General features: G+C 44.2%; 1 protein-coding gene across 3 annotated transcripts in view; it reads right to left on the bottom strand.

The window, feature by feature from the left end:
• Camk1d (calcium/calmodulin dependent protein kinase ID) overlaps positions 1-26274 on the bottom strand; it is a 388616-nt gene that overhangs the window by 227133 nt on the left and 135209 nt on the right. For all 3 annotated transcript variants that reach the window (XM_027944816.3, XM_027944819.3, XM_027944817.3), the window contains exon 2: positions 1483-1614. In XM_027944816.3, coding sequence (XP_027800617.1) covers positions 1483-1614 — 132 coding nt within the window. The remainder of the gene's footprint in view (positions 1-1482; positions 1615-26274) is intronic.

Here is a 26274-nt window from a genome sequence, read left to right as displayed (position 1 = left end):
TGGGCAATTTAAATAAATGTTTCATTAACATAGTGTTTTCCTGCTTGATGCTAATGTTCTTAATTTGTTTTTCCAGACTCCCTTCCATAGAATCATTTCCTGTGATGCCTCTCAGGACAATCTGAAACTCTTTGGGTCCCTAATAGACAATTCAGAGAACCTAGGAACCAACCAAACAACCAAACAAATAAGCAAAAACCCTGACACTAAAAAGCTACTGAGACCCATTTGTCCTGAAATACACATCAGAAATGCTCTGGGTTCTTGTTTGAGTCACACAAAGGTCAGAACAGGATGGACCGTCCTGACCACCTCCGTGGTGCTGGGTTTGGACAGATGGTGGTGAAGCATTGTTCAGTGGGGCACGATGGTCCCAGAACATGAGTGAGGCACGGCTTCTGCAGGAAGAATGCAGAATGTCTGACATTTTGTTTTCAGGCCCTAGAAGGCTTGCTCCCGCTCTGCTGTGTTTATCTGTACCAGGACTCTTGCTAGGTTGTGATTCCAAACCCCAAAAATTTCAAGGATATTTCGAACATCTTTTATTAATAGCAACACAAAAATTTCCATAGCTCACTGTTCAGATAAATGCCAGACAAGTAAAAGCAGGTGCCATATAAGGGCTCATTCCCCCAAACTTGGTGAGACAATGGCTCGATTCTAATGCGGTGGGGAGAAACGCCCGAGCACAACACTAAAGCGTGGATCCGTCCACATCAGAATAGATTGTGTGCACATTTTCTAGAGGGGGAGACGGGATTTTGATTCGGTCTTATTATACATGGAAGCAAAACTAAAACTCAATGAAGAGGTGAAGCACATAGGCAATCAACACTGGACTCTTCTGGGTGTCCCGTGCCATGTCTGTGGCAGAGAGGAGGAAAACACCATCCCAAAGCCCAGAACCAGCTCTGCCACAAGTGAACTGCACAGAAAGAGGCTTTGGATGTGGGTCTTTGTTTTGTGAGCTTCATCTCCCTCTTATAAAAGAAAGCCAATGTAACAGCAATCATAATGGTGCTCAGAGCAGGGGTGGCGGCAGCTTCCCTTCCTGGGGCACTTCCTGTGCAGCAGGGCTGAGGTCAGCGCTTTGCACACACCTGGCAAGCGCCTGGTCACTCTCCCCTTTCCACACCCTGCAGTGGAGAGGAGGTGAACTCCACTGCACAGAGGGGATGCTGTTATTCAGGAACTGGTCACTCAGCCAGAATGAATGGCAGGCTCTCCTTTCAAGTCTGCCTGACATCTGGGCTCTGTGGAAAGGCTAACTACCTCCAATGGCTGCCAGTGGATTTTATTAGACAGACCAGATCTAAGTGGAAAGGGCTTGGGAAGTGCTGTGTGAGTGTCAGTCATCATCTGCAGAGGCCTCCGGCCAGCAGCCAGTGGCCCCTCTGACCTCTGGGAAGCCCAGCCTGGCAGGCAGGAGGAAGGACACGGGGCCAGCGTGGGAGGAGGGCCAGGCGGCCTCCTGACACTTACTTTCTCAGCACGGCGATCTCATTCTCTATACTGCTTTCCTTGCCCTTCAGCGCCTTCTTAGGGATGCACTTCACTGCGAAGAGTTTTCCAGTTGCCTTCTCTTCGGCTAAAACCACTTCAGAAAAAGCCCCACTGTGAATAGAGAGAGAGAGAAAAAGAAGACTTAAGAGTCCAGAATTCTAGTTTTGCGGCTGCTCCTCTGATCCTATCTCCAAAGTCTGGGTAAGGACAGCAATAGGTCTGATCGCAGGCCTTACAGCTGCTGCTTATCCAGCACGGCTCCTTACAAACATCCCCGTGCAAAGAAAAACCCAGACAAGTGTGTCCTCCCACAAATGGACAGTGGATGTCGACACAGGTTTGGACCAAAGGGACACCGCAGGATGACCTAGGATGGCCATCTGCAGGGCCACCTGCACAAAGGGGTGACAGCATTCCCCTGGAGCCAACAGGAAGAGTCCTGGGGCAGGATCCTCCTGCAGAGAAAGACCGGGTCTATCTGCATTTGTCAGCCCCTCTCACCTCCACACAGACTAGAAAGTCCTACTGAAATTCCCAGATTCCCCACAGGAAGGTTTCAGAGCGCTTCACAAACATTGAATTAATTCTTGCAGATAGGTAACGATGTAATTACAGTGTGAGTCGGTGCAACACGTGGTATTGACACGGGGTTAATTAATCGGTAGGGGTAGGCAAGTTTTCATTAAGCAGCTTATTTCCTTCTCAAACCAAACAAACAAATAAGGACCACACAGTGGGGAAGACGTGCCTGCCTGAAAATATAAATTTAACTCTGTTAGGACACAGCCACACACTGGAACCAAGATGTCTGGAACCAGAAAGCCTGTCTCTCTCCCCAGAGGTGCCACACCCGGGCTGGGGACAGAGGCCCCAAGAACTGAGACACACAGACAGCCTCCTCCACCGTCTCCAGATTCAGGGACTGGGTTCACAGTACACTAGCCAGGGAAACCCCATGACATACTGAGCTGTTCTCCGTTCCCCAACTTCAGGAGCATCTCTGAGTTCCTCGAGAGATGCTAAAGATGTCTTCTACACAACCACGACTAGAGACAAACTCTGCTGCATCGATAGAAACCACCAGAAGCATCCATGTGGCCCCAAGGCTTTGGGGCTGCATTCTTCAGTCAAGAGCAAAGTGTTGGCTCAGCCAGGAGGATGTACCTGCCCTCGCTCTCCTTCCCCATCTGACAGGACCCAAGAAGACAAACACATAATTTAAAAATCCCTTCCAGAGAGAGGAATTCCCGTCCAGTTGGTGCACCCGACTGTGGGTCCTCGGGACACAGATCCTACTGGAATGCTAACTCTCAGGACAGAATTCCATCTGTCTTTAAGGCTGGAATCCAATTACACAAACCTGAGGGGCAGAATATGGTCCATCCACAAAATACTCACAGGGAAAATGTCAGAACAAGGACCTTCTGCCCAAATCCATAAATTATTAGCAAGTAGGATTCTCCCCTCAGAAGACTCTACGCTGAGCCTTCTGGAACCAGCCAGAACAATAATCATTAAATATTAAGACATTAAAAATCCACAACGGTGATGGAGGAAATCAAACTGCGCTGATAATACTTGGTCACTGCCAGTGGCTTTGGCCCAAGAAAACCAGTTCAGAACAATATCGGAGACTTGCCCTGAGCGCAGGACCCCTGCCTCCCTCTGCTCTAACTGAGGGGCTTCACCTCACAGAGGGCCCCTGGATGGAAGAAGACCCTTAACTTTGGAGTAGGTACGTGCTTCCTTCCCCCATCCCCCAGAAGGTGGAACAAGGAGTGTAATGGGGAGAAACATCAGGGCTCAAGCACCCTGGGTGACTCTGTGCCAGATATCCCACTCATTCCCCTTCGGTTTCCACCTGAGTCCCTAACTCTGGGCTGCTGCAGGGAGCTGGAGCAGGGTGATACAGTAGTGTCCCTAACTGTGGGAAGGAGGGACTGTTTATGATCCTGGGCACAGATAGGTACAGGAGTCCCCAGCTTGACAATCCTGAGCCAGCCAACGAGGCATCTGTGGAAGGGCTCGGAGAAGGCTGAAGACAGACAAAGAATCCCCAGCCACAGTTACCAAGTCATGCCGCAAAGCCAAGGATATAGTTGTCCCATCATCTCAGAATGAAGGCTAGCCTGCATTTGCAATCCCAGAGACATCCCCAGAAGAAAGGAAAGCAGGGACCTGGACAGAGATTTGCACACCCACATTCACGGCACTATTCACAGCAGCTAAAAGGTAGAAACCATCCAAGTGCCCACTGACGTGGTCAACACACACAATGGACTATTACCCTTAAAAAGGAAATTCTGACACATGCTGAAATATGGATGAACCTTGAGGATGTGGGCTCGTTGAAATAAGCTGGTCACAAATAGACAAATGCTATATGGTCCCACTTATGCAAGATCTTTAGTTGAGTAAAATCCATAGAGACAGAAAATAGAACAGTGGTTGCTGGAGGGAAGGGAGAGGGACAGTTATTGTACAGTGGGGACAGAGTTTCTGTTTGGGAAAATGAAAAAGTTCTGAAGACGGACGGTGGTGATGGCTACAAAATATCATGAATGTACTTGAGGCCATTGAACTGTAATTTTAAAATGTAAAAGTCTATGGTATGCCATCTGACCAAAATAAAAATAGAATGTCTGCCCACTTTTTTTTTTTATTTCCACTCAATGGCTTTCCTTGAGAAGAGAGACCACTGGAAAAGTTAGATAACCCTTTTCACTCATTACTTCCCTAGAGGGAAGAGGAATCATGGGAATGATCACAGGGTACCAGATGGCATGTACCACTTGACATTTACCAAGGGCTCTGGCATCTATCAACTAACCCAGTCCTGACAACCCCACCGAGTACAGTGCACAAGCGGAAGCTACTGTCCCTCCATGTCAGACAGGAGAGCACTGAGCTCAGTCACAGAGGGAGTGCAGAGCAGAAAATAAACCCTCTGAGGTCCTTCTCAATACAGAATGCGGGGCTAATGCTCTCTGCGCCAGGCGGCCACCTCAGGAGTCTGAAGGTGACAGTATCCGGGTCAGGCCCTCTGGCTGGGGCCCTGCCTTCACTCGCAAGCTGCAGGTCCACTCACTTTCTTATTTAGCCAAACGAAGTGAGTTCATCTTCCCTAAGACTTCCAAAGACAGAGCTCAGGTCTTCTTAGAGGATATACGACTAGCAAAAATTTTTATTGTTTCTACAATAAACAAAAATCACTTGAAGACGCTTTCCCTGTTCAAGAAAGCTAATTTAAAAACATCAAAAAACAAAACTCATGAATGAAGAGTGGTTTGGACACCCTCAATGTAATTACACAGCACCACGGTTGTGGAAGGGGGTCAGGAAGGGACAGGGAGCTGGTGGCAGGAAGTACTACAGGAAGGAAAGTGGATCTGAGAACCCACAGAGCCTTCAGACAACCCAAGAAAATAAAATCCAAGGAACAAAAGCAGGGACAAAGAATGACAATGTCTTAAAAATACAAAGAGGTCAAGGCAGGTTACGCTGGGTCAGTCATAAAACACAAGCTCTGGGCATTTAAGACTGAATGGTAGCCAGGCGGTAGCGCAGGCCTGCAATCCCAGCTACCCGGGAGGCTGAGACAGAAGGATCCCAAGTTCAAGGCCAGCCTGGGCAAAGAGTGGGAAAGAAGGTGGGTAGGGGCAGGCACGGAGTAAATTAAATTCCATGCAGGTCTGATTATGTCCAAAATGAACCCAAATGTCATGTACAACTACAATGCGTCAATAAAAGCAGAATAAAATAAAAAGGGTGGGGATGCAGCTCAGTGGTAGAATGCTCCTGGGTTCTATCCCCAGCATCTCTCTCTCTCTCTCTCTCTCTCTCTCTCTCTCTCTCTCACACACACACACACACACACACACACACACACACACAAAGAAAGCTGGATGGCAGGGAGCTAGCTCAGCCAGCTGCGATTCCACTTGCATCTGGAGATGCATGCCTGAAACCGTCCACACCATGCCCTCTCCTCTGCTTTCTGCAAGCTGACTGCTTCTCTTACCACCACTTGACTGGAACCAGGTGGCCTGGGCACCCCCTCCCAGGGCTCCCCATTGCTAAACCCAGTCGTGGCTTCTCACTGCTGGTCTTACGGATCTCTGTGTGCCATGTGATAGCCTCCATTTCCTTCCTAAAACTCTTCTTAGTTCCATGACATTTTTCTCTTCTTCCATCTTTCCATCCACTCTTTTCTCCATCCCCACCTGGTCCTCTTCCCCACTTCAACCAGCAGTGACACTCAAGGTCTCATCCTTACAGTCCTTCTGCCTATTCTAGGTTCCCGACCCTGAAAAATTCTGCTTGTTTTCCTAGTTTCAACACCCTCCTACCCAGAGATGGGTCTCCTAAGCTTTGTCTATATTTGAATTTTCTTCACATGCAAAAGATTCTCTCTGACTTCCACTAACTCACTGACCCTGCTAGACGCTCGGGTCATCCATTAAATGGCTCAAATACCCTGTATTCTTCCAATCCTCCACCACTGCTCTGTGAATTACCTGCCCAACACCCTCCTGGTCCCTGTTCCCCCAGCAAATCTACCTTCTATCCACCTCCTATCTGCTCCTGGAATTGCTTTTCTAAAACAAAGATCTGGTTAGGTTGTCCCCTTTTTTTAATTCTTTGAGGTTCCATGTCCACAGAATCAGGTTCAAATCCTCTGCAAGTTACCCAGGCATCTGAAGCCCCTGCAAACCCGACCAACTCGGTGGGCCCATCTACCACTATAGCCTCCCCTCCAACACCCTCAGCCCCCACCACATACACCTCACCTTCACCCAACCACGCCACTAAAGGGCAGTTTCCCATACCTGCCCATGCCCTCTCACACCACCCGCCTTTGCTCAGGCACAACTCACCACCCCTTTCCTTGAATGTCATTTATCCGTTTGCTTGGCAAAATGCCATTTTTTTTAAGGGTCCAGGTATATTTCCTCCTCTGTTGAGGTTTCTCAATTGCCTCTCACCTGGACAGAATGACACCATTCTGAGGCACATGGCTTATACCTACATTTCCCCACTGACATGTATCACTGCAGGCCTCAGGGTTTTGTCCATAGGAGCACAGGGGTTGGGCCTGATTCTGTTCTGTCTCCATACCCAATGGTTCTGGGCACCAGCTGGTGTCCAAGACAGTTTTGATGATCACCATTATTTGGGAACTCTCTTCTGATTCTCAGCTGCCTCTCCACATTTTTGCTGTGCTGAAAATCCAGAAAATAAATAATATTCTCTAATAACTTTCCACTCAATGTTGAGAAGAACCATTTGTCTCTTTCCTCCTCCCACCATGAGACTGCAAGTCTCCGCATAAGCCTATGGAGAAAGGCCCTCCAGGGTTTCTCATGAGGCATAAAAATTCTTTTGAGTCCTTCCTGATCCATCTTAAACCTTTACTCATATGACTGAATGTGTAAGTAAAAATCTATCGTTCAATGGTCCTGAGATCACCTTTGATCTTGACTGATAAAATGTTAAATTTGTGGATTTATGGTACAATATTTCTTCCCATAAACCTTCATCCTATTGAATAAGATAAATAAAATCTGATAGTAAAATAGAAAGCAGATTTTAGATGAAAAGACATTAGAAAATACATAATCATGGCAGAAATAAAAATTCCAGTATTCAGAAAATTGCCCTTTTTTCAAGTTGTAACAAAACATTTATTTGAATTATAAAGAAAGCCATTATTCTGTTTATAAAAATACCAAGTTTCCACCAAAATTAAATCTCTGTGACAAATTATCAGAGAGGTCAGACAAAAAGCTATTCTTGAAATGCTAAATATTTTCTGCACCTGGAGATAAGCTATACAAATTGCTAAAGTTGAATCCTTCCCCCTTTTTTTCTACATTTCAAAGAAAATCAAATCCTCACCTGGGGGCAGCTGCCTCTGATTGTAAGCCAGGAGAAAACAAACAATCTTTTGAGAACTGTATTTCCAGAACTAAAGGGGATGTCATGTTTTCTAAAGAATTCTAAACAACTACTCTTTTAACTTTCATAAATGATGGCTTCTGAGAAGGCTGTTTTGTTTTGCTTTTGTTTAGTAGTTTCCAGACTGGGATTCTGTTGTTATGATGGCAGATTACCTACCCACACTACCTACCCAGAGGTAACCCCCGCTGCGTCTCCACACACCTGGGCACACGCAACGGTCCATGATCAATGGGAGGACAAGGCAAGGAAGTAGGCTAGGCTCTGGGAATGCCTCAGCTTCCTGATTTCCCAGAAAAGGCAGCAAAAGATTCTTTTACTTTCACTAACCATGTACCCTGAGGATGCCTTGGCTAAAAACTGACATGTGAACTTCAGATACACATGTACCTTCCAATGGTTAAAAAATATTCATAGAGCCAAGCAGACCATCTTAATTCCAGATCTGTGGCTTCTACTGAGACCAGAACTCAGAGCGAGGCCAAGCCCATAGATATGCTGGCGAACTCACCCCCTCACTAGCAGTCATTATTATAAAAAGCAGAATCCAGGTCTGCTGGCATGCACCTGAAGTCCCAGCTACTCAGGAGGCTGAGGCAGGAAGATCCCTTGAGCCCAGGAGTTCAGGGTCAGCCTGAGCAATATAGTAGGACCCTGCTTCTTTAAAAACTCTTTTTTAAAAAAGAAACTGTGGTAACTGCTTTCCCAAATTTTAACAATCTTTAACCTTAATTGTTAATAACAAATATCAAATAAAAAGGTAGTACCCAGGCTGCCTTTAGGTGTGCCTAAAAAGCACACCACTTAATTTCTGTTCTCACATAAGAACAATTTAATCACAAAACCGAGTTAAACTTAAACCTCGAAACAATTTATTGGGACTGGCTCATTTCAGATGCTCCGCCATGTCAGTCAAATTGAACTGAAAAAAACTCCTTTAAAAGGCTCCTCTGACTCCCAACAAGGATCAGGAATTCTAGAGCTGTCTCTTTGACGCATGACAGTACACTAAACCAACCATTCAGTACAATTATATCCATCCCAAATTAGACCAAAAGATCCTCAGATGGTGCTAAAATGATCTGCCCTATTAGCTTAGAGTCAGCTACTATTGGCTCATTGCCTTTTTCTGCTTTTTAGTCATTCTACAAACGAATCAGATTGATTGTATTATTAACTTTATTAACAGCATCGCCTCCTGCTCATGGCCATTAATGTACCAAGCAACCCGGCCTACAGACCTACCCCCCCAGGCCTCAAACCATAAATCAAAATGTTCTTTTCCTCTAAGCATACTATTTTTCCCGGTGTCAGGCCAGGGTAATATTAAAGACTGTTTTTTTAAAAAAAAAATAGGGGAGAAAAAACTCAATAGCAAAAAATGAGGTTGGTGATATTTGGCTTGAGACAATACAGGTGCCTTTTAGACACATTGTTCCCCAGCAGAATCAATTCTTAAAATGGAAAAACCTGTCTGCTAACCCTAACAATAATCTTACTGACCCTAGAGAATCCAAATGGATAATAACAGCACTGGAGTCAGACAGACTCTGTGTCTAAGCACCTCTCTGGGCAGAAACCAGGCAACTTGAGAAGTGACAACTCTTTCTGCTAAAATCTTCAGTTAAAATCTCCACTAACTCACATACCACTAATGACATTTTAGAGTGCCAATTCAGCATGCTGACCAAAAGAAAACCATGTCCAATCTATAAAATAAAGTCCTGTCAAGCCAAAAAAAAAAATTCTTCCATAACAGATATGTGAGCATGAAAATTGCTATCCAATTTAGATACAGCATCTATTCATTAAAGTCTATCTTCTGAAAACCCCTACTTGGCAATTATATAGGAAGCCATATGTTTGTTTATGTGATGCTTAAGCTAAAAGTATTAAAATTCTTATTTCCTAAAAAGTAATCGATAACTGAGGCTCTAATTAATTTGGACAGTGCCTCACCCACCAGTTCCAATTAGAGACAGCTTCCTGACTTTAGGGTAGACCTGAGGAGCACAGAGACTCCAACAGTTATGCTTTTCCACTGAAATATTCCCATCTTCCTCTGCGACTAGTAAACCCCAGAAGGACAAGCAACCCCGCCCCCCATAATGGCTTCAAGAACCATGATGAGGCATCCTTAAATATTCCTACAATTAGCCTGGTTTTTGCCCAGATCGATTCTCATCCCCAGTACCGCTGTGTGTCTCAAAAGCCACGGGAGCAGGTCTGGGTGATAACAATACTTGTCACAGGGGGAAGGCATCAGAATGCCAGCTCTGACATCGTCGGTGACATCTTCAGTTTCTGAAGGCTTTTTTCCATGGCACTAAATCTTTACTGTTCATAGAGTCACTGATCCGAACGCAGGAGACAAATAAATTCCAAATGAATGCAAACTGCCACACTTGAAAGAGCAAGCTTCACTTCCCAGCACAACTTACCCCTGGGCTTCTCTGACAGGCTCCCACCTCTCCTCTTGGCTGTCCTCACTCACGGCCTTGTCAAAGGCTGATATGGAACCTGAGTGAGCCAGTCCCTTTTTTCTTATCACACCAATAGGGCCTGGCTCCGGGAGGTGGCAGCAGGATAAAAGATGAGTCCTTCTGGAATTACAGAGTCTCCTGGAGCCACAGCTGAAAAGTCTAGAAATACTCGAAGCCAGTCGAGCGCCTGTCATAGAGCTCTATTCTACTTGGGTGACAGAGGGAATGACCTGGAGAAATAGAACCCCAAGGACACTCTCCAGTTTTCTTGAACAGTGCGCAACTCCCAGAAGGCACTTTTCACCATGGTCCTCCCGGATCTCCTGTTTGAGGAAGATTTCTCCTACAGAAGTGGCTGTTCAGTCACATTTTCTCTTCCCTTCCTTTTCTGATGAGGACACAAGACCTGCCAGACATTCCCTCTGACTGCTGCCAGGCGCCACTGTCCTCCCAGTGCTAAATGCACAACCTCTTTGGTAGGGAACAGAGGGTGTCATCATCAAATGGTGGACACTGATGGGTCGGGATATTCGGGAGTTACCCCAGCTGATTGTCCCTCACAGGTCATGCTCACTACTGGGGACCCACTTCTTATATTTGTTTGTTTGTTTGTTTGTTTTTGGTAGCAGGGATTAAACCCAGGGGCGCTTAACCACGGAGCCACATCCCCAGCCCTTTTTTGGATTTTGTTAGAGTCGGGGTCTCGCTAAGTTGTTGAGACTGGCTTTGAATTTGCGATCCTCCTGCCTCAGCCTCCTGAGCCAATGGGATTACAGGTGTGTGCCACCACGCCCAGCCCCTCTTCTCTTAAACACCCGCATAGGCTTACTTTTATTCTCATCAGGGAAGATGTCTCAGCGAGAAAGATGAAGAAAGCTTCCTGCCAACAGAACACACATCCATGTACTTTTTAATATTCCAAGCTCACTCATAAACATAACCACAGAGTCCTCCTAGATACAATGATGACTACATGAAAGATGTATTTGGCTGTATTTATGTAAAGAAAATATGACGAACAGTCTCATAAAAATAAACAAAAGCTTGAAACAGCAAAACATTGGAGAGATCCTAAATGTCCATCAATAGGGAACAGGTTAAGTAAGTAGCAATCTGAAAATACAGTGGAGTACAATCAGCCATTTAGCATAACTAAATAGATTTATGTGTGCTAATATAGAATTATCCCCCAGATATATTGAGTGAAAAAAAAAATAAAGGTGCAGCTCCCACTTGTATAAACATACACTCGTATGCACCAGTCTCAGGAAAGAGGAAGTAAAGAACATGGTTGTCTCTAGGGAGGGACCTGAGCAGGAGGCTCAAGGGAAGACCTACTTTTTACCCGTTTTATTAGGTGCACACAGTTTTTCCATTTAAAGTTAATGAAGTAGAGAACATTTTGGGGGGGAAAAAAGAGATGAGAATAATCAATAATAATCTATGTAAAATGGCTCTCTGGCTAATTAAAGTCTTGTTCTAGATATTATAATTGGATTAATCAACTAGCTATGTCACATTGACAAAATGTCAGTGACAATCCTGTTCTATAGCCAAGTTCACCCTTCATGCTGTACGAATAACCCATCTAAAGAGGGCTGGTGTGAACCGGTTAGTTAGACCTCTAGCCTGGATCACAGTCAGACTGGACATTTTCACTGGTGAAGAAATTCAGTAGCTTTTTGAAGAAAAAGTTTTCTTCATGGAGGCCATTCATGAAGAACACAGGGACCATAAATAGCCCTAGAGGACTCATTCACAGAGAAGGGGGGACTTCAAATGGGTCTTGAAGAATAAGTATGTTTCAACAGATAAAAATAACAGAGAACAGGCAGACAGGAAAGATGAGAAGCAGAAGGTGTTCCAGGGCTAGGGGGACCCTGTCTAATAGGACAGGTGATACATGCAGAAGAGGAGCATCAGCGGGGTCAAAGGCGTGGAGGGCAAGCACAACACTCAGAATGTGCACATGGTGTGTGCGTGTGTATGTGTGGCTCACGTCATTCATTTCACAACACTATAGAATCTTATGGTGACAGGATAATGCACCCCCACGATGCCCATGTCATATCCCAGACCTGTGAATGTGTCCCTTTATACAGCAAGAAGGACTTTGCAGTCGGGATTAGTTTAAAGATCTTAATACAGGGAGAGCATCCCATATTTTCCCAAGTAGATGCAATCACACAGGTCCTTATAAAAGAAAGACAGGAGGGTCAGAGATGTGACAAGGCAGCAGAGGTCCCAGTGATGCCATAGCTGGGAGGGAGCCACAAGAAGGAAAGAGAGTGACCCCTAGAAGCTGGAAAGGGCCAGGAATGGCCTCTCCCTGAGAGCTTCCAAAAGCCCCACCTGCATCTAAATGATGGCCCCGAAAGACTCACTTTTGGACTTCTGACCAAAACTATGAGATAATAAATTTGTGCTGCTCTAAGTCACTAAGTTTTGCTAATTTATTATAGCCATAATAGGAACCTAATGCAAATCTATATTATTATTATTTATCAATGTGGCAACTGGATTCATGGAGGTTCCAGTTGTTATCCAAATCTCAAAGCCAGTGACTATGACATGATTCAAGCCCAGGCGTGATGGGTTGTTGGAGGCTGCCTTGTAAGAGCCTGGACCACACTGTGGATGCTGAGAACATCAGATGGGAGAGTGTGCACTTGACACAGCAGACAGCCAGGGGGAGGCAGGTCTTAGAGGGAAAAGTGAACAGAGATGATTAATATGCAGTATTCTCCATCCAACCAAATGTGCTTTAGATAATGTGTATGTGTGTGTGTGTGTGTGTGTGTGTGTTCTTTAACATCCCTCTGAAGAGAAACAGGTAAGTGTCCTTCCTGTCCAAGTCATATAACTCCCACATTCAGGAAGTTCATATATGGCCCACGATTTTCCTTCTCATGCTACTGAGTAATCAAAAACACTTTGTTTTCCCCTTGAAAACTCCTCCCTCTTTCTTCTCCCTTTAGCAAATGATTGCTTCAACGCTGACCCCATTTCCCTTTGCTAACCAAGTGAAAGACCCTGAGCATCTTTTGACCACATAGCTGCATCTGGGACAATTTCATAAGTAAAGTTGTCAACAAAGTGTGGCCAAGCCCAGGCTATGCTGTCCTTCCTGATGAGTATAGAGTTGGGTTGCAGAGAACAATTCCTTTCCCCAGAAATTGTTTTGAAAAAACTGGAGCTTCCCAAACTAGATAATTACCACCACCACCACCACCACCATCATCATGATCATCATCATCATCATCATCCCAACACCATCAGCAGCATCACTATCATCATCATCACCATCATCATGTCTATCCCAACTATACCACCATCACCATCACCATCATCACCACCATCCCAATACCACCACCATCACCACCATTGTCACCGTCAGCATCACCATTATTAAGGGCTGCAGGTGTGGCTCAGTGGTGGAACACTTGTCCAGCATGCACTAGGCCGTGGGTTCCATCCCTAGTTTCCTCCCCTGCCCACATACACAACTTTATTAAAACCTAATTTTAAAAACTGTTTACCAACCAGTTTCTAATCTCTATCAATAAGCCCTGCATGGTAACATTATTATGCCCACTTTACAGCTGAGGAACCAGGTTCAATGAGGTTAAAATTTTTACCATCACATAAGGAACTGACATTTTCAATCTGGTTTGATGTAAAAGTCGACGCCACTCTCCGGGTGTAGTAAATTTTACAATTCCGAAAGAGTAAAAAAGTGAGATACAGAGGATTTTTTTCACTGTATTTCCCTCTCCTCTCAAGAAAAGGTGAGGGTGTGTCTAAATTCCTGTTTCACAGCAATTTGGGTGATGATAGGTGAATTCTCTGAGATTATGGACCCTCCAGTGGAACCAGCTCCCACTCCAGCTCCCCAGGGCTAGGGTAGAGGTACTTCCATGAGCCCACGTTCCCAATTAGAGGAAAGTAGCTGAGGTTTTAAGCTGGACTTTCTGTTCCGTTCCTAAGTCCTTCCTCGTTGTTCTAGAATTGAATCTTAAAACTCTGCCTCATAATTTTCATTCTTTTCAACAGTACAATTACTCCGTAGATGCAAATTGACCCTTATATTGCCCCATGTGGTAGTCCCTTCTCCTTCTAAACTGCCCACACGTCTCATTATTCAATTCCTGCTTAATAGAATCAACTCCATCTCCAAGCCCAACGGATAGGCCCTCCCGTTGTCTACGACGTAATCACATGAAGACCATCAGGGCTAGAAGGAAAGCTCATACCTCACAGGCCTACCTGCTGCGGCAAAGCTTTATTCCCATTCACTCACAGGCTCACGGGGACTACCAACCAACTGCCGCGAGAGCTGATTATGGACGTGATGTTGCTGGCCAAAAAGAAGAGCAAGACTTTCAGCTACCCACGAGAACAAGACGGCTCCCTGAGACCACACCCCCCACAAAAAGTGAAGGACCAAGTGAACCCCCGAGAGCACGGTCCCTTGTACTTTTCTCAATCTCTTAGCCAAGATGGTTATGACCCATCCCAGGGAAGGTGGGAGTGAACATGGGGCTACTCTGGTCCTAACAGGCCCTCTCCAGTCCCAAAGGACTGGACCATGGCCTGAACACTGTGATCTCCCACCCCCAGAGACCCCAGCCCCAGGCACAGGCTGCTCCACTTGGCCCATAGGGCAGAGAGAGGCTCAGTTTAAAGACACACAGCAAGTAACGTTTCCTTGACACACAGAGTAGGCCACTCTGAGATTTCAGATAAGCCCCAAACAGGGTAACTCAACACAGTGAGATTCCCGGGCAGGGTAACTTGAAGGCTCCAAAACACTCGACTGCCTAGAAGTGTCTCCCCAAATTGGCCCATGTGCCTAGATGTGTGTCCCCAAATTGGCCCACGTGCCTAGAAGTGTCTCCCCAAATTGGCCCATGTGCCTAGATGTGTCTCCCCAAATTGGCCCACGTGCCTAGAAGTGTCTCCCCAAATTGGCCCATGATTAAGGTGCTTGACAGCCCATGGGGAGTCACCTCTTTAGGTTGAGACAGAGTTATCAACTTCCCCTGGTTGTGTCTCCTGGGGACATGCCCATGTGTCACCTGGAGATACGAGCACTACTCAACTGAACGTCCTGAATGAAACTGGAAACCGTACACAGTTTCAACACGAGCTAGCTCACATATAGTAGATATGGCAGGTGTGGGTAAGAGCTAGACGCATAGAGAGATTGGCAGAACTACAGATGGACATGCAGGCATGAATAGTTGGCCAGGATAGGCCTCTTGCTGAGAACTGACAGGACAAGCAGAGAATCATGGGCATATGTGAAAGACTTTTCCAGAAGCCGGGGAGCAACAGCTGGAAGGCCTGGGACCTGTGAGGGCACTTGTGAGGTTGGTTAAAAGAACATGAGGCCAGATGCCAGGGGCTAGGTGGACAGGGATGAATTGGGCTGCAAGAGATCCAAACACCCTCAGGACCTGTGGTCAAGGCAAAGATAAGGCAGATTTTTTTCTGAGAGACAGATGTATAGATCCACTGGTTTTAGCACTCACTTTTTTTCCCCCTTCTGTGTGAGAGTTAAGAAAAAAGAAAAAGAATCAGGCCAGCGCCGGCTTCCCAAATGCCATAATTCTAGCTAAATTAATTAATTGTTCTCATGTTCCCTGACAAAGATTCTCCACTTAGCCAAACATTGGTGAGGCTCCTGAACCTTTTTATGCAACTATCTCGGCCCTCCTTGTAAAATCTGGTTTGGGCAAGAATCCCCTGGCCTGGACATTGGATCACCTGCCCCACCTGCTTAGGTTCCTCATCCTCCCACATCCCCAGGTGATGTCTGGTCACCTTGGTCTGCCTTCAGCAAGAATAGGTTGAGTTTGCCAGAATCCTCCTTACCCCTGATGTTTCCTCTTCACAATTTCCCATCCACTGACCACCATCCTGCCCCTTGGTCATCAATTCTCCCTGGCCCATGCTGTACTTGGAATTGAGCCCCACTCGTCAGTCCCTCTGCAAGACTTTGCTGTGGTGGGCCCTTAACCCACCACAAGAGTCTTGAACAAGCCTCCCTGTCCCCTTGCTTTCGTAGGCATCATTGAATAATTTTTTCCTCCAACATCCCTAAAAAGAAGAATTGATGTCAATTTAGTCAAAAGTTCCTTGCTGGGTTAGGATAAGGCCCTTGTTCTTCCCTGAATTCTCCCAGGAAGCTGCTTGCAGTCATCTCTTTCTTGCCTCAGTTCTGCCACCTGGAAGAGGGGTGTGAGGCTCCACCCTCGGCTTCCCCCTTCAATCAAGTGCGGCCGGGGAGGACCCCAGACTGGCCCTCAGGCTGACGTCCCTGCGAGGAAAGGCTCAAACCTGGGCGCCTGTCCACTTCCCACGCACACACTGCAGGCCTCTCTCTGCCACAGCGCTGGACGCACGGAGAATGATAATGCTGTTCTGCATCTCATCATTCATCTGCCGGACGCCTAGCAACTGGCCTGCACCTCCTCAGGCTCTTCCTGGAACTGGGACTTCATCCTCACAATGGCAAAAGTCATGTATCGACAAAGGAAGGTTCTGGAAATGTGTCAAAACCACACACCCAACAAAAACCCCAAACTGCTATGATTTTCCTTGTTTCTTTCTTTTGCTGCATATGTTAACACTTCTGAAAAATGTGCTTAAAGATATAAACTAGATTCACCAATGTTTTCATTAAACTGGATCTGACTCCCAGCCAAATGAGCTCCCTTCACTTCACCTACAGGAACAAACTACCTGGTCTCAAACCTGGAATTGAGCCCCACACGTCGGTCCCTCTGCAAGACTCTGTCAATCTCCAGGACCCTGCCAATCTCGGCATCTTTCCAAAGGGTAATTGTCAGGGGTGACTATAATGGTCATGTTTGCTTACTTGATTTTTAAACAAAAATATCAGACCTACCTAACTAAACCAAGTACATCTCCCTTCCCTGTAAGTGCAGCCATGGACTGACCATGACTCTCTCTCTCCACCAGGCTCACAGTATTTGAACAAAGAAGATCAAAGTACAAATTTTAAAAAGGAGAAAGACAAGAACACATGGAAGGTCATCATCCTTCAGCAGAGCTTTTGACTGTGTTCCAGCAAGCAATCTTTAGGAAAAAGAAAAAACTCAATGTCTTAGCCACATTACAATCACATGTAAGGAAAATCTGGGTCCTTTAAAGAGTTAACGATGATTACATTTCTAACCAAAAAGAGTACAGTGAAAATGTTGGAGACATTTTAGGAGAAAAGAATGAGAACGTGTAAGTTAATCTTCCTTTTTTGGGTGGGGGATACTGGGGGCTGAACTCAAGGGCACTCAAGCACTGGGTCACATCCCCAGCCCTATTTTGTATTTTATTTAGAGACAGGGTCTTAGCACCTCACCATTGCTGAGGCTGGCTCAGAACTCGAGATCCTCCTGTCTCAGCTTCCCGAGCCGCTGGGATTACAGGCGTGTACCATGGTGCCCAGCAGTTAATCTTCTTAAGCAAGAAACAAAACCTACAAATCTTACTGGAAAAAGGAAAATATTCAAGTCCTACAAATAAAATATGGACAAAGAGTTAAAATACACATCACACCCCAGCTCCCCACTGAGATTGCCACGTGCACCTCTCCACGCTCGGTTCAGAGAAACCAAGCCCAGCAGAGACCCTCCATGAGCAAACCCATGTGGGAAGGATACAGTGCACAGAATGGCCAAGAAACATACTCACTGATGCTCAAAACTTACTAGTAATCCAGAAATGCTAATTAAAACCTCGATAAGACAGCTTTATTCTCAGCAGGTTGAGAAAAGGTAAATCTATGTGGGAAAGCTGCTGAGTAGAATTTGCTTCAATGTTTTTGGAAACTAATCTGGCAATACCGTTAAGTTACATTTTAAGAACTCTCTCTTCTAGAAATAAAGGCATTATAAAGAGATATGTGTATAAACATACTTACTGAAGCACTATAAGAAGTGAAAAATATTTTTTAAATAGGAATTTTTATTAAGAGTAGAATGGAACAGTCATCCTGTGGGATATGATATATCCATAAAACATAATAGCTATTAAGTTACATGACATGTCACAGCCATAAATCCTCATCTAGATGGATCGAACACCCCAAGTGTAAGTATCCAAAACAAGAAAAGTCCACTGTAATAAAGTCATTCGTGGAATAATCTATGGCAATTAAATTAAATGATGAGATCTACATGTATTAGCAGGGATAAATTTTGAAGACATAATGGGTGAAAAAAAAAAAAGGTTACCAGAATATTCTATTCATGCCCACCTATAAAAGACACACATCCACAACACTGAACCCTACATTGTTTGGACACACCACATACACTATGTAGTGAAAGTAAAAAGACATCCGATAAGGGTGCACACCAGCTTCAGGTAGAGGTTGCCCCAGGGGTCGAAAGAGCAAATAGAATGGTTTCAGGGATAAAGTGGCAGGTACCTGTATCCATAGTTTTGTTTTTTTTTTTTTTTTTAAAGAAATCTGAAGCAAACATGACAAATGTTAATTAACATTTGCTCAATCTGGGTGGTGGGTACATGGTAGTCTGTTCATTTATTTCTCTGTACTTTTTGGTAAATTTGAAACTCCTCATGATTAAAAGAAAAATTAACCAAAGTCATAATAGACAATGGTGCCTTCAAGAAACTGCAGAGAACGGGGACGCAGAAGGGAAGGAAACCCTCAGTGCTGGTGGGTTGTCTCAGGACAGTCCCAGTTTGAAGATATCATCCCAGGACAGTAAGGAACAGGCCTGACTTTCACTCTTGGAAGTGTCCAGGACAAGTGGCTTCACCTCTCTGAGCCCATGTCCTTGTTTGTAAAGTGGAGACACGACACCACAGATCTCACGGAGAGGGTTAAATGAGAAGAGGAAGATCACACCTTCACTATGTAGGGTGACCAGCAAATACTGACTGCTTTAACAAGGAAATAGGCCCTGCACCAAAAAATGTTCACAAAACAGGCCGACGACTCCAGGCAGAGAGAACCAAATGTCACCTGGCCAAACTCAAGCACTGAACTGTCACAAAGTGGTCCTCTTTTAGGAGCAGGAATCTTCTAGAATAAACTTTGACCCACAGAAAGGAAGGCCTTGTCCCAGCTGGCAGAGTACGTGAGCTTACAGAGAGTGTCAGAATCTAACTAAGAGCCCTGAGGTCCTAAGAATGGCCTCGGGACATTGGCCAGACAGTTGTACTCACTTGAACTACTTAACTCCTGGCCTTACTACTTCCTTGAGCTGATGTCATGGAATACTCACTGGACTTTCTCCAGAGGAGGAACCCCAAAGGGTAGAACTAGCCATAAAGATGCTGGAAGGGGAGGATGAAGTCCCTGTTCTCGTATGTAGAGGACAAAAAACAAAGTCCCAGGGCAATAAAAACAACGAGGGTGTTGTGTGGTGGCATGGCAGGAGGTTCTTGGAGCCTGGACTAGGTATGGGACACAGGTGTGGAAGGGCCCAGCAGGTGCATGGATACTGACAGGGACGGGGAGCCTCGAGCTGCGGCAGCAGGTAGAGGTAGATGAGTTCCCAGCCTTGCAGGCCCGTCTGGTCATGTGACTGAACTCTGCCAATAGAATAGAGTGCAAGTGGAGGCTGTGGCTTCCACCTGGCCCACAGACACTTCTCACAGGTGACTCTCCATTCTGGTTCACCACCTGCTTGCTCACTGTTGAACCATGGCTCAAAGAAAAGACCACTCACTCAAGCAAGCTTATATTGTGTACACCAGAGAGCTGATTGGCGAATGTCTCACCCGGAAAAACAGGGCCAGAGGACAGCAACTGGTCTGATTGCAGGGAAGATTTTATATCACCAAAAGTGACAAAGGCGGGTGTCTTGGGAACTTAGAGCCAGCAGGGTTCTGGCGAGCGTAACACAAGGGCACATAGCAGGTTTCTGATCTACATTTTTTCACATCTCAAGGTAGGGAGCAAACTCAGATTCCAACACCAAAGTCAATGAGGAGCCGCTGGGATTTCAGGGAGGGTTATCTGGTCAAGGAGTAACCGTAGGTTCAAAGCACCGGCAGGAATCCCAAGCAAGTTTTGAAAACAGCAAATTATGGTCGGGCCAAATAGACATCTTAGTATTTTGCAGTAAAACAGAAATGAACTTTCCATGACTTTGTGATGAGATGGTCCCTAATCTTAAGACGGAGTTGGGCTGGGTACAAGACCACTACATGCAAAGGTCTTCAAGGTCCTATAGGAGAGAAGGCCACAGATAGGAAGAAGCCCAGATCTCTTAGTCCCTTGTGTGAAGACTACTGCCAACAAGGAACATCCACAGTGGATCCGATAAGAGAAAAAAATAAAGGCCTATTGATAAGCCACTAAAATCTGGAGGTACATTTGCTACAACAGCTACTGTGACCCGAATACATCAAGCTACAAGATTACTCAACTTCCTTCCTTCTGAAAGCTCATGGAGGCCAATGACAAAGTCATCTTGTGATGCTCACAGAAAAGCTCCTTCAAAGCAGCTGATCCAGCTATCAGGCATATATTTTTTTTTTTTTTTTTTGTCCGTTGCCCTGTCTCTTAATCTGAAATAAGTTCATGATGGCTGGATCTCCAGCAGTGAGTTTATGACCTTGAGGACAGAAGTTTCTTTCTAATGGTGATGTAACAGAAAAAAAACAGTTCCTTATGTTCGCTGAGCCTCCATACTGCCCCAGATGCCCTATTTTTAAAATTCTTCTACATGAAATAATAAGCCCACAAGCTATTTGTGCTATATTAGCAGGAACTGTTACTATCAATCAAATTTACCTCTTTACTAATAAAATAGCCTTAAACATTTCCCACATAGAGGTGGACTGTGTAAAATTGAAGAGCAGTGGGCACTAGGTAACATGGAGCCATTGGAACTATGGCACAGAAGAAGCACAAAATATAAAGCAAAAAAAAAAAGTGTCTACACTGTAGACACATAGTAAACAAAACTGGAAGTTTTCAGTGTAAGAATCATGCTCTAAAGAGATAAACTCATGACATGACTGGTTGGTCTGTGGAGTACTGCGCCACTTTACAGAAAATGACCAGGAAGCTACACGTGGAGGGAGGGGTGGGGCATTTCCATCTATTCCCATAATCTCACAACCAGATAAGCAATCCAGGGGGGGCTGAGCAGAGACACGACATCGCTGTCAATCAACTAAGAGACGCAGCCAGAAAGGTCGGCCTTGAAAATAAATGAAAAGAATAAAAATGACTCTTTGGGCCAAGTGATCGATATGTGCCTGCTGAATGAAACAATAATAAAGAAGAAACAAGGCAAAGTGCCCTATCAAACTGAGAAAAGGAAACCCAATCAGGATTGGAAACACTCAGGCTTTTTCCATTATAGAAATGATTTAATTGCTCAATAATCTGCCCTGGGAGGGGACTGCCAAGCAGAAGGGATGAGCCACCCTGGCCAGGCTCCCCACCCTTGTGTAGCGTGCGGCATCATTCTTTATTGGGAAGAGGTGGATAAGGGACCTGTTAAAAATTAACTATAGGAGACTTTTCTGATTCCTAGGTTATAAATCTTTGTAATTAGAGATGGAAAACCTCCTTTGCCTTTATCATCAATTCCCTGACCTCATCATCCGACAGTTATTTGCCACATCAACCACCCCGTGGGGAAAGTCACCAGAAGCAGTTTTTTAGTTTGTGACCCACCCAGGGAGAATATTATGAGAACATCATTGCTAGGAAACAAAGAAAGGCAATGCCAAGTCAGGGGACAGCAATTTCAAGTCTTGCTCCTCATCTGTAATTCGTCTGCATTCTGTACTTTGCATTTGAACATAGAAGACGAGCCTTGAAGGACTGCCCGACCAGGCTGCTCCATGCAAAATGGGAGGTTTGGTTTGATTTTGCTCAACTCTGATGCTTCCCTGGAGTCTCCCCTGCTCTGTGGTGGTTCACGATGGTAGATACAGTCATCGTTATGTTCATCATTAACCTGCTTCCAAATAATTGGACTTTGCCCACAGACAATATGTTTAAGCAAATGTGATGCATACAGATGAGTGAGGTCTAGGCCCTAGGAATATTCTGCTTCTGGTCATTTCCATGCATCCCTGGAAACCATGATCGCATTTTAGCACAAGACAGAAGGGGGATGAGTGAACTCAGGGCAGGCTGTTGGACACAGTCTTGCTTTCTGCCTGATGGTCCCTAATATAGACTCAGCCCTCAGAATCCACAGGCCCTACATCCATGGATTCAACCAACTGCAGGTTGAAAATATTCAGAAAGAAGTTGTGTCTGTACTAAACATGCACAGATTATTTTTCTCATCATAATTCTCTAAACAATATAATACAACTATTTGCAGAGTATTTACATTGAATTAGGCATTATAAATAATCCAGAGATATTTTAGAGCATATGGGAGGATGTGTATAGGTTACAGGCAAATTCTATATAAATTTACATTGGGAACTTGAGCATCCATAGAGTCTGGGACCTATGGGGATCCTGGAAACAAGGACCCATGAATGCCAGGGGACAAACTATATGCTATATATTTCTGAAGAAGGACAAGTATCATTGGCATGTCATCGTAGAACTGTGGCTGCCTCTGCACCAATGGCAGTGCTGATGTTCATGGAAACTTCATGTGACCTCCACTCCCAGTTGTATTTTCTACAGGGGAAGCTTCACATTCAGGGTCCTCGAAGCCCATGCTCAAACTGTCCCTTGCTGGACAATCTCAGACTTCTGATCATCTCAGAAGGGAGGAAGCTTGTAACTGCAGTGTAGAGAGAAGGAGGGGGTCCAAAGAGCAGTATGCAAAACGAGTTCTTGGCAGAATGCACAAGGAAACCACTGCCTCCCCCAAGCTCCAAGGTCAAGGGAAGACTCTCCTGGAACCCCTGTATATTCTCCCATAAAAATCACAAGAGGACCTTGGTGACTCTCCATTTGTTACCTCACACAAAAAACTACTAGCATGTGCATTTATGAATTGTAATTTCCCACCTGAGTGTCTCCCACACTTCAAGGGAAGGTCACTAACTTCTAAGACTCAGAAGAGCCAGCAAGACCACCCAGCCCAGTGTCCTCATCTCCCACAAAAGGAAATGGAGCCAAGAAAGGTGGAAGGATGTATAAAAGATCCAGCTGCTTGTAACTCTGAGGTCATTCAGCCCAGTGCCTTTCCCAAACAAGAGGTTCACATTCAGCCGGGCGCGGTGGCACACACCTGTAATCCCAGTGGCTCAGGAGGCTGAAGCTGGAGGATCATGAGTTCAGAGCCAGCCTCAGCAACTTAGCAAGGCCCCAAGCAACTCAGTGAGACCCTGTCTCAACATAAAATATGAAAAGAGGCTGAGGATGTAGCTCAGTGGTTGAGTGCCCCTAGGTTCGATTTCTAGTACAAAAAAAAAAAAAAAGAAGAAGTTCACATTCCCCTGGGCTACAGCCTGCCAAGGCTCCCCATACCCAGCTTAAAGGGAGCAGCTTCAGCATCTTCCCAGTGCTAATGCCAATAACCAGAGCTTAGTAGCACACAGCCTTTGGACTCGGCCATATCCTGATACAAATCCCAACACCAGCACAAATTAGGGTGCCGTGCATATTAGGGGAAATAACCACCCTGGACATCAGTGTCCGTATATATAGAAGAGGGACACTATTCCTTTCCTTAGAATTGCAGTTAACGCTTCATGCTTCGGTGTATTAATCAGCCTGATTTGCGGTGGCTAGCTGGCTAAATGTCTTTGAGTCTATTTTCTGCTGCTTCAACAGAATACCTGATACTAGGAAACTTCTAAACAATAGACATTTACTTGGCTCAAGATCTTGGAGGCTGCAAAGTCTAAAGGTGTTACACAGTGGCCAGCAAGGGCTTCTGAGCTGCAGTATCATGGCAGAAGAGCGGATGATCAGGTAAGCAGGTACAGAGGAGCTTGCTTTCATAACAAGGCCACTCCCACAGGAACTCTTGAGAACAGCACTTCTCCACTCATGAGGGGGCCAGCAGGACCAAATCAACTCTTAACGATCCCACCATCCCTTGATACCGTTGCATTGGGAATCAAGGTTCCAGCACAAGAACTTTCTCCTTCATAGCAAATATGTAGGAGAAAATTCACATTGAAGTTATTTCCATTTCCAAAGCCTCACCTCCATAAGCTCCTGACCAGGGATCTTCACTCACCTCACCACAACACAGGCAAAAGCTATCCCTCTATCCATGCCCACACTTCATCACATAGAGCCTGAAAGGCTCATGAGTATCCAGCCCTAGAGAAAAACTTTTACAATAGATTTTAACTTAAAGGCTTCATGACTTTTCATGACACTCATATTTTAAAAGTGCATTTGCTTAAGGGAAAGCCTTCCTTGCTCAGTAACAATAAGAAAAATTTGTGTTAGACTTCAGACCTCTGAGAAAAAGACCTCTCAGCTCTGTACGGTACATCTCTAATGACCATAGAAAACAGACTAACAGATCCACTCATAAACACTCATGAACACTGGCCATCTACAGCATTTTATATCCTCTAGATCAAACAAACAAATGGAAGTAGAAATTATATATAATTAGAATGATTATTGAAAGCAAAAATTAAAATGGATTTTTAAGGTATATAGATATAGTAATATCATGATTATAAAGAGAATACAATAAAGGAATTAATTTTGTTGTAGAGCTTATATTTAATTCAATTGATAATTATATTAATTATATTTAATTCAATTGATAAAATACACCCCAAAGTAGATCATGAAAATGTGGGTATGTATATGCTGTAATCCCTAGAAAAATTCTACGTATGTAAAGAGGGGAGGGACCAAAGTCAACACAAAAATATATTAAAAATAGCAAATAATCCAAATAAAGGCAGGGCAGAAAAGGGCGAACAGAGTAACAAAAATCAGAAGAGACAAACACAACACAAATAATAAAGTAGTAGACCCAACTCCAACTACACCATAAGTACATTAAATAAATGTTCCACACATACCAATTTAAAAGGCAGATATTTTCAGATGGGATTTTTTTTTAAAAAAAGATCCAAGCATAGACTATCTATGAAAAACAAAACTCCAAATATTATATAGACAAGGTCTACTTAACAGGATGATGAGCAAAAGAAAGCTAGATAGAAGTATCAAAGTAATTTCAAAACAAGAACATCCAGAAACAAAGAGGGCTGCCACGAGAGGCTAACAGAATAAATCCACCCAGGAGAAATACAGATATTAAATGTGCATGTACCTAAAAATAGGACTTCAAAATACACTAAGAGCTTATAGAATTAAAAGGAAAAATAGGACAAATCTAACATACTTGAATAAAGACTTCAACATTCCTCTCTCAGTAATAAATAGAACTACTAGACAAAATCAGAAAGGAGGGCTGGGGCTGGGGCTCAGCGGTAGCACACCTGCCTGGCACGTGTGAGGCACTGGGTTTGATTCTCAGCACCACATATAAATAAATAAATTAAATAAAGGTCTATCAACAACTTAAAAAAATATTTAAAAAAAAAGAAAATCGGCAAGGATGTAGAATTTCTGAATGCCGTTATTAAATATTACTAACTGACAATTAGAGAAAACTACCCACCAACAACAGAATATACAGTATTTTCAAACGCACACGGAAAATTCAACATGATATACTACATTCAGGATCATAAAACAAATTTTAAATTTTTTAAAGAAGTTAAATGGTGCAAGGTATGCTGTCTAACTCTAATAAAATTAAGTCAGCTACCAGTATCAGGTTATCTAGAATCTTCTGAAATATTTATAAACTGAACAATATTTTTCTAAATAATCCATGAGTTAAAAGAAGCAAATTAGAAAACACCCTGAATTAACTGAAATCAAAACACAACATACCAGAAAATAGTGCAATATAGCTTAAAGATAAATATATAATATTATATATATATATGAAAGAGCTAACTAAAATCAGTAATATAAGATTTAGCTTTAAGAACCTGGTGGGAGATGGGTATTAAGCCCAAATTTGGCAAAAGGAAGGATACAAGATGAACTAAAGACAGAAAAACAGTAAAGAACAACTAAACCAAAAGATGATTCTTTAGAAAGATTGATAAAAGCTCTTGCTAGGCTGACCATGAAATGAAAAGAAAAAGAACACAAATTTACCAGTACCAAGAATGAATGAAGAGATATCACTACAGATCCCACAAACATGACTACTGGGCAGGAATGTAGAACACTTACTTAGCAGTAGAGAACTTGCCTAGCAAGTACAAGTTTCTGGTTTGATCCCCAGCACCGCATGGAAGGAAGGAAGGGAAAAAAAATACAATGAACAACTTAAAGCCTATG

The sequence above is a fragment of the Marmota flaviventris genome, chromosome 12 (genome assembly GCF_047511675.1).
Source record: "Marmota flaviventris isolate mMarFla1 chromosome 12, mMarFla1.hap1, whole genome shotgun sequence".
Classification (NCBI taxonomy): domain Eukaryota; kingdom Metazoa; phylum Chordata; class Mammalia; order Rodentia; family Sciuridae; genus Marmota; species Marmota flaviventris.
Note: the sequence above shows the minus strand (reverse complement) of the source record. Positions and strands in the feature narration are given on the sequence as shown.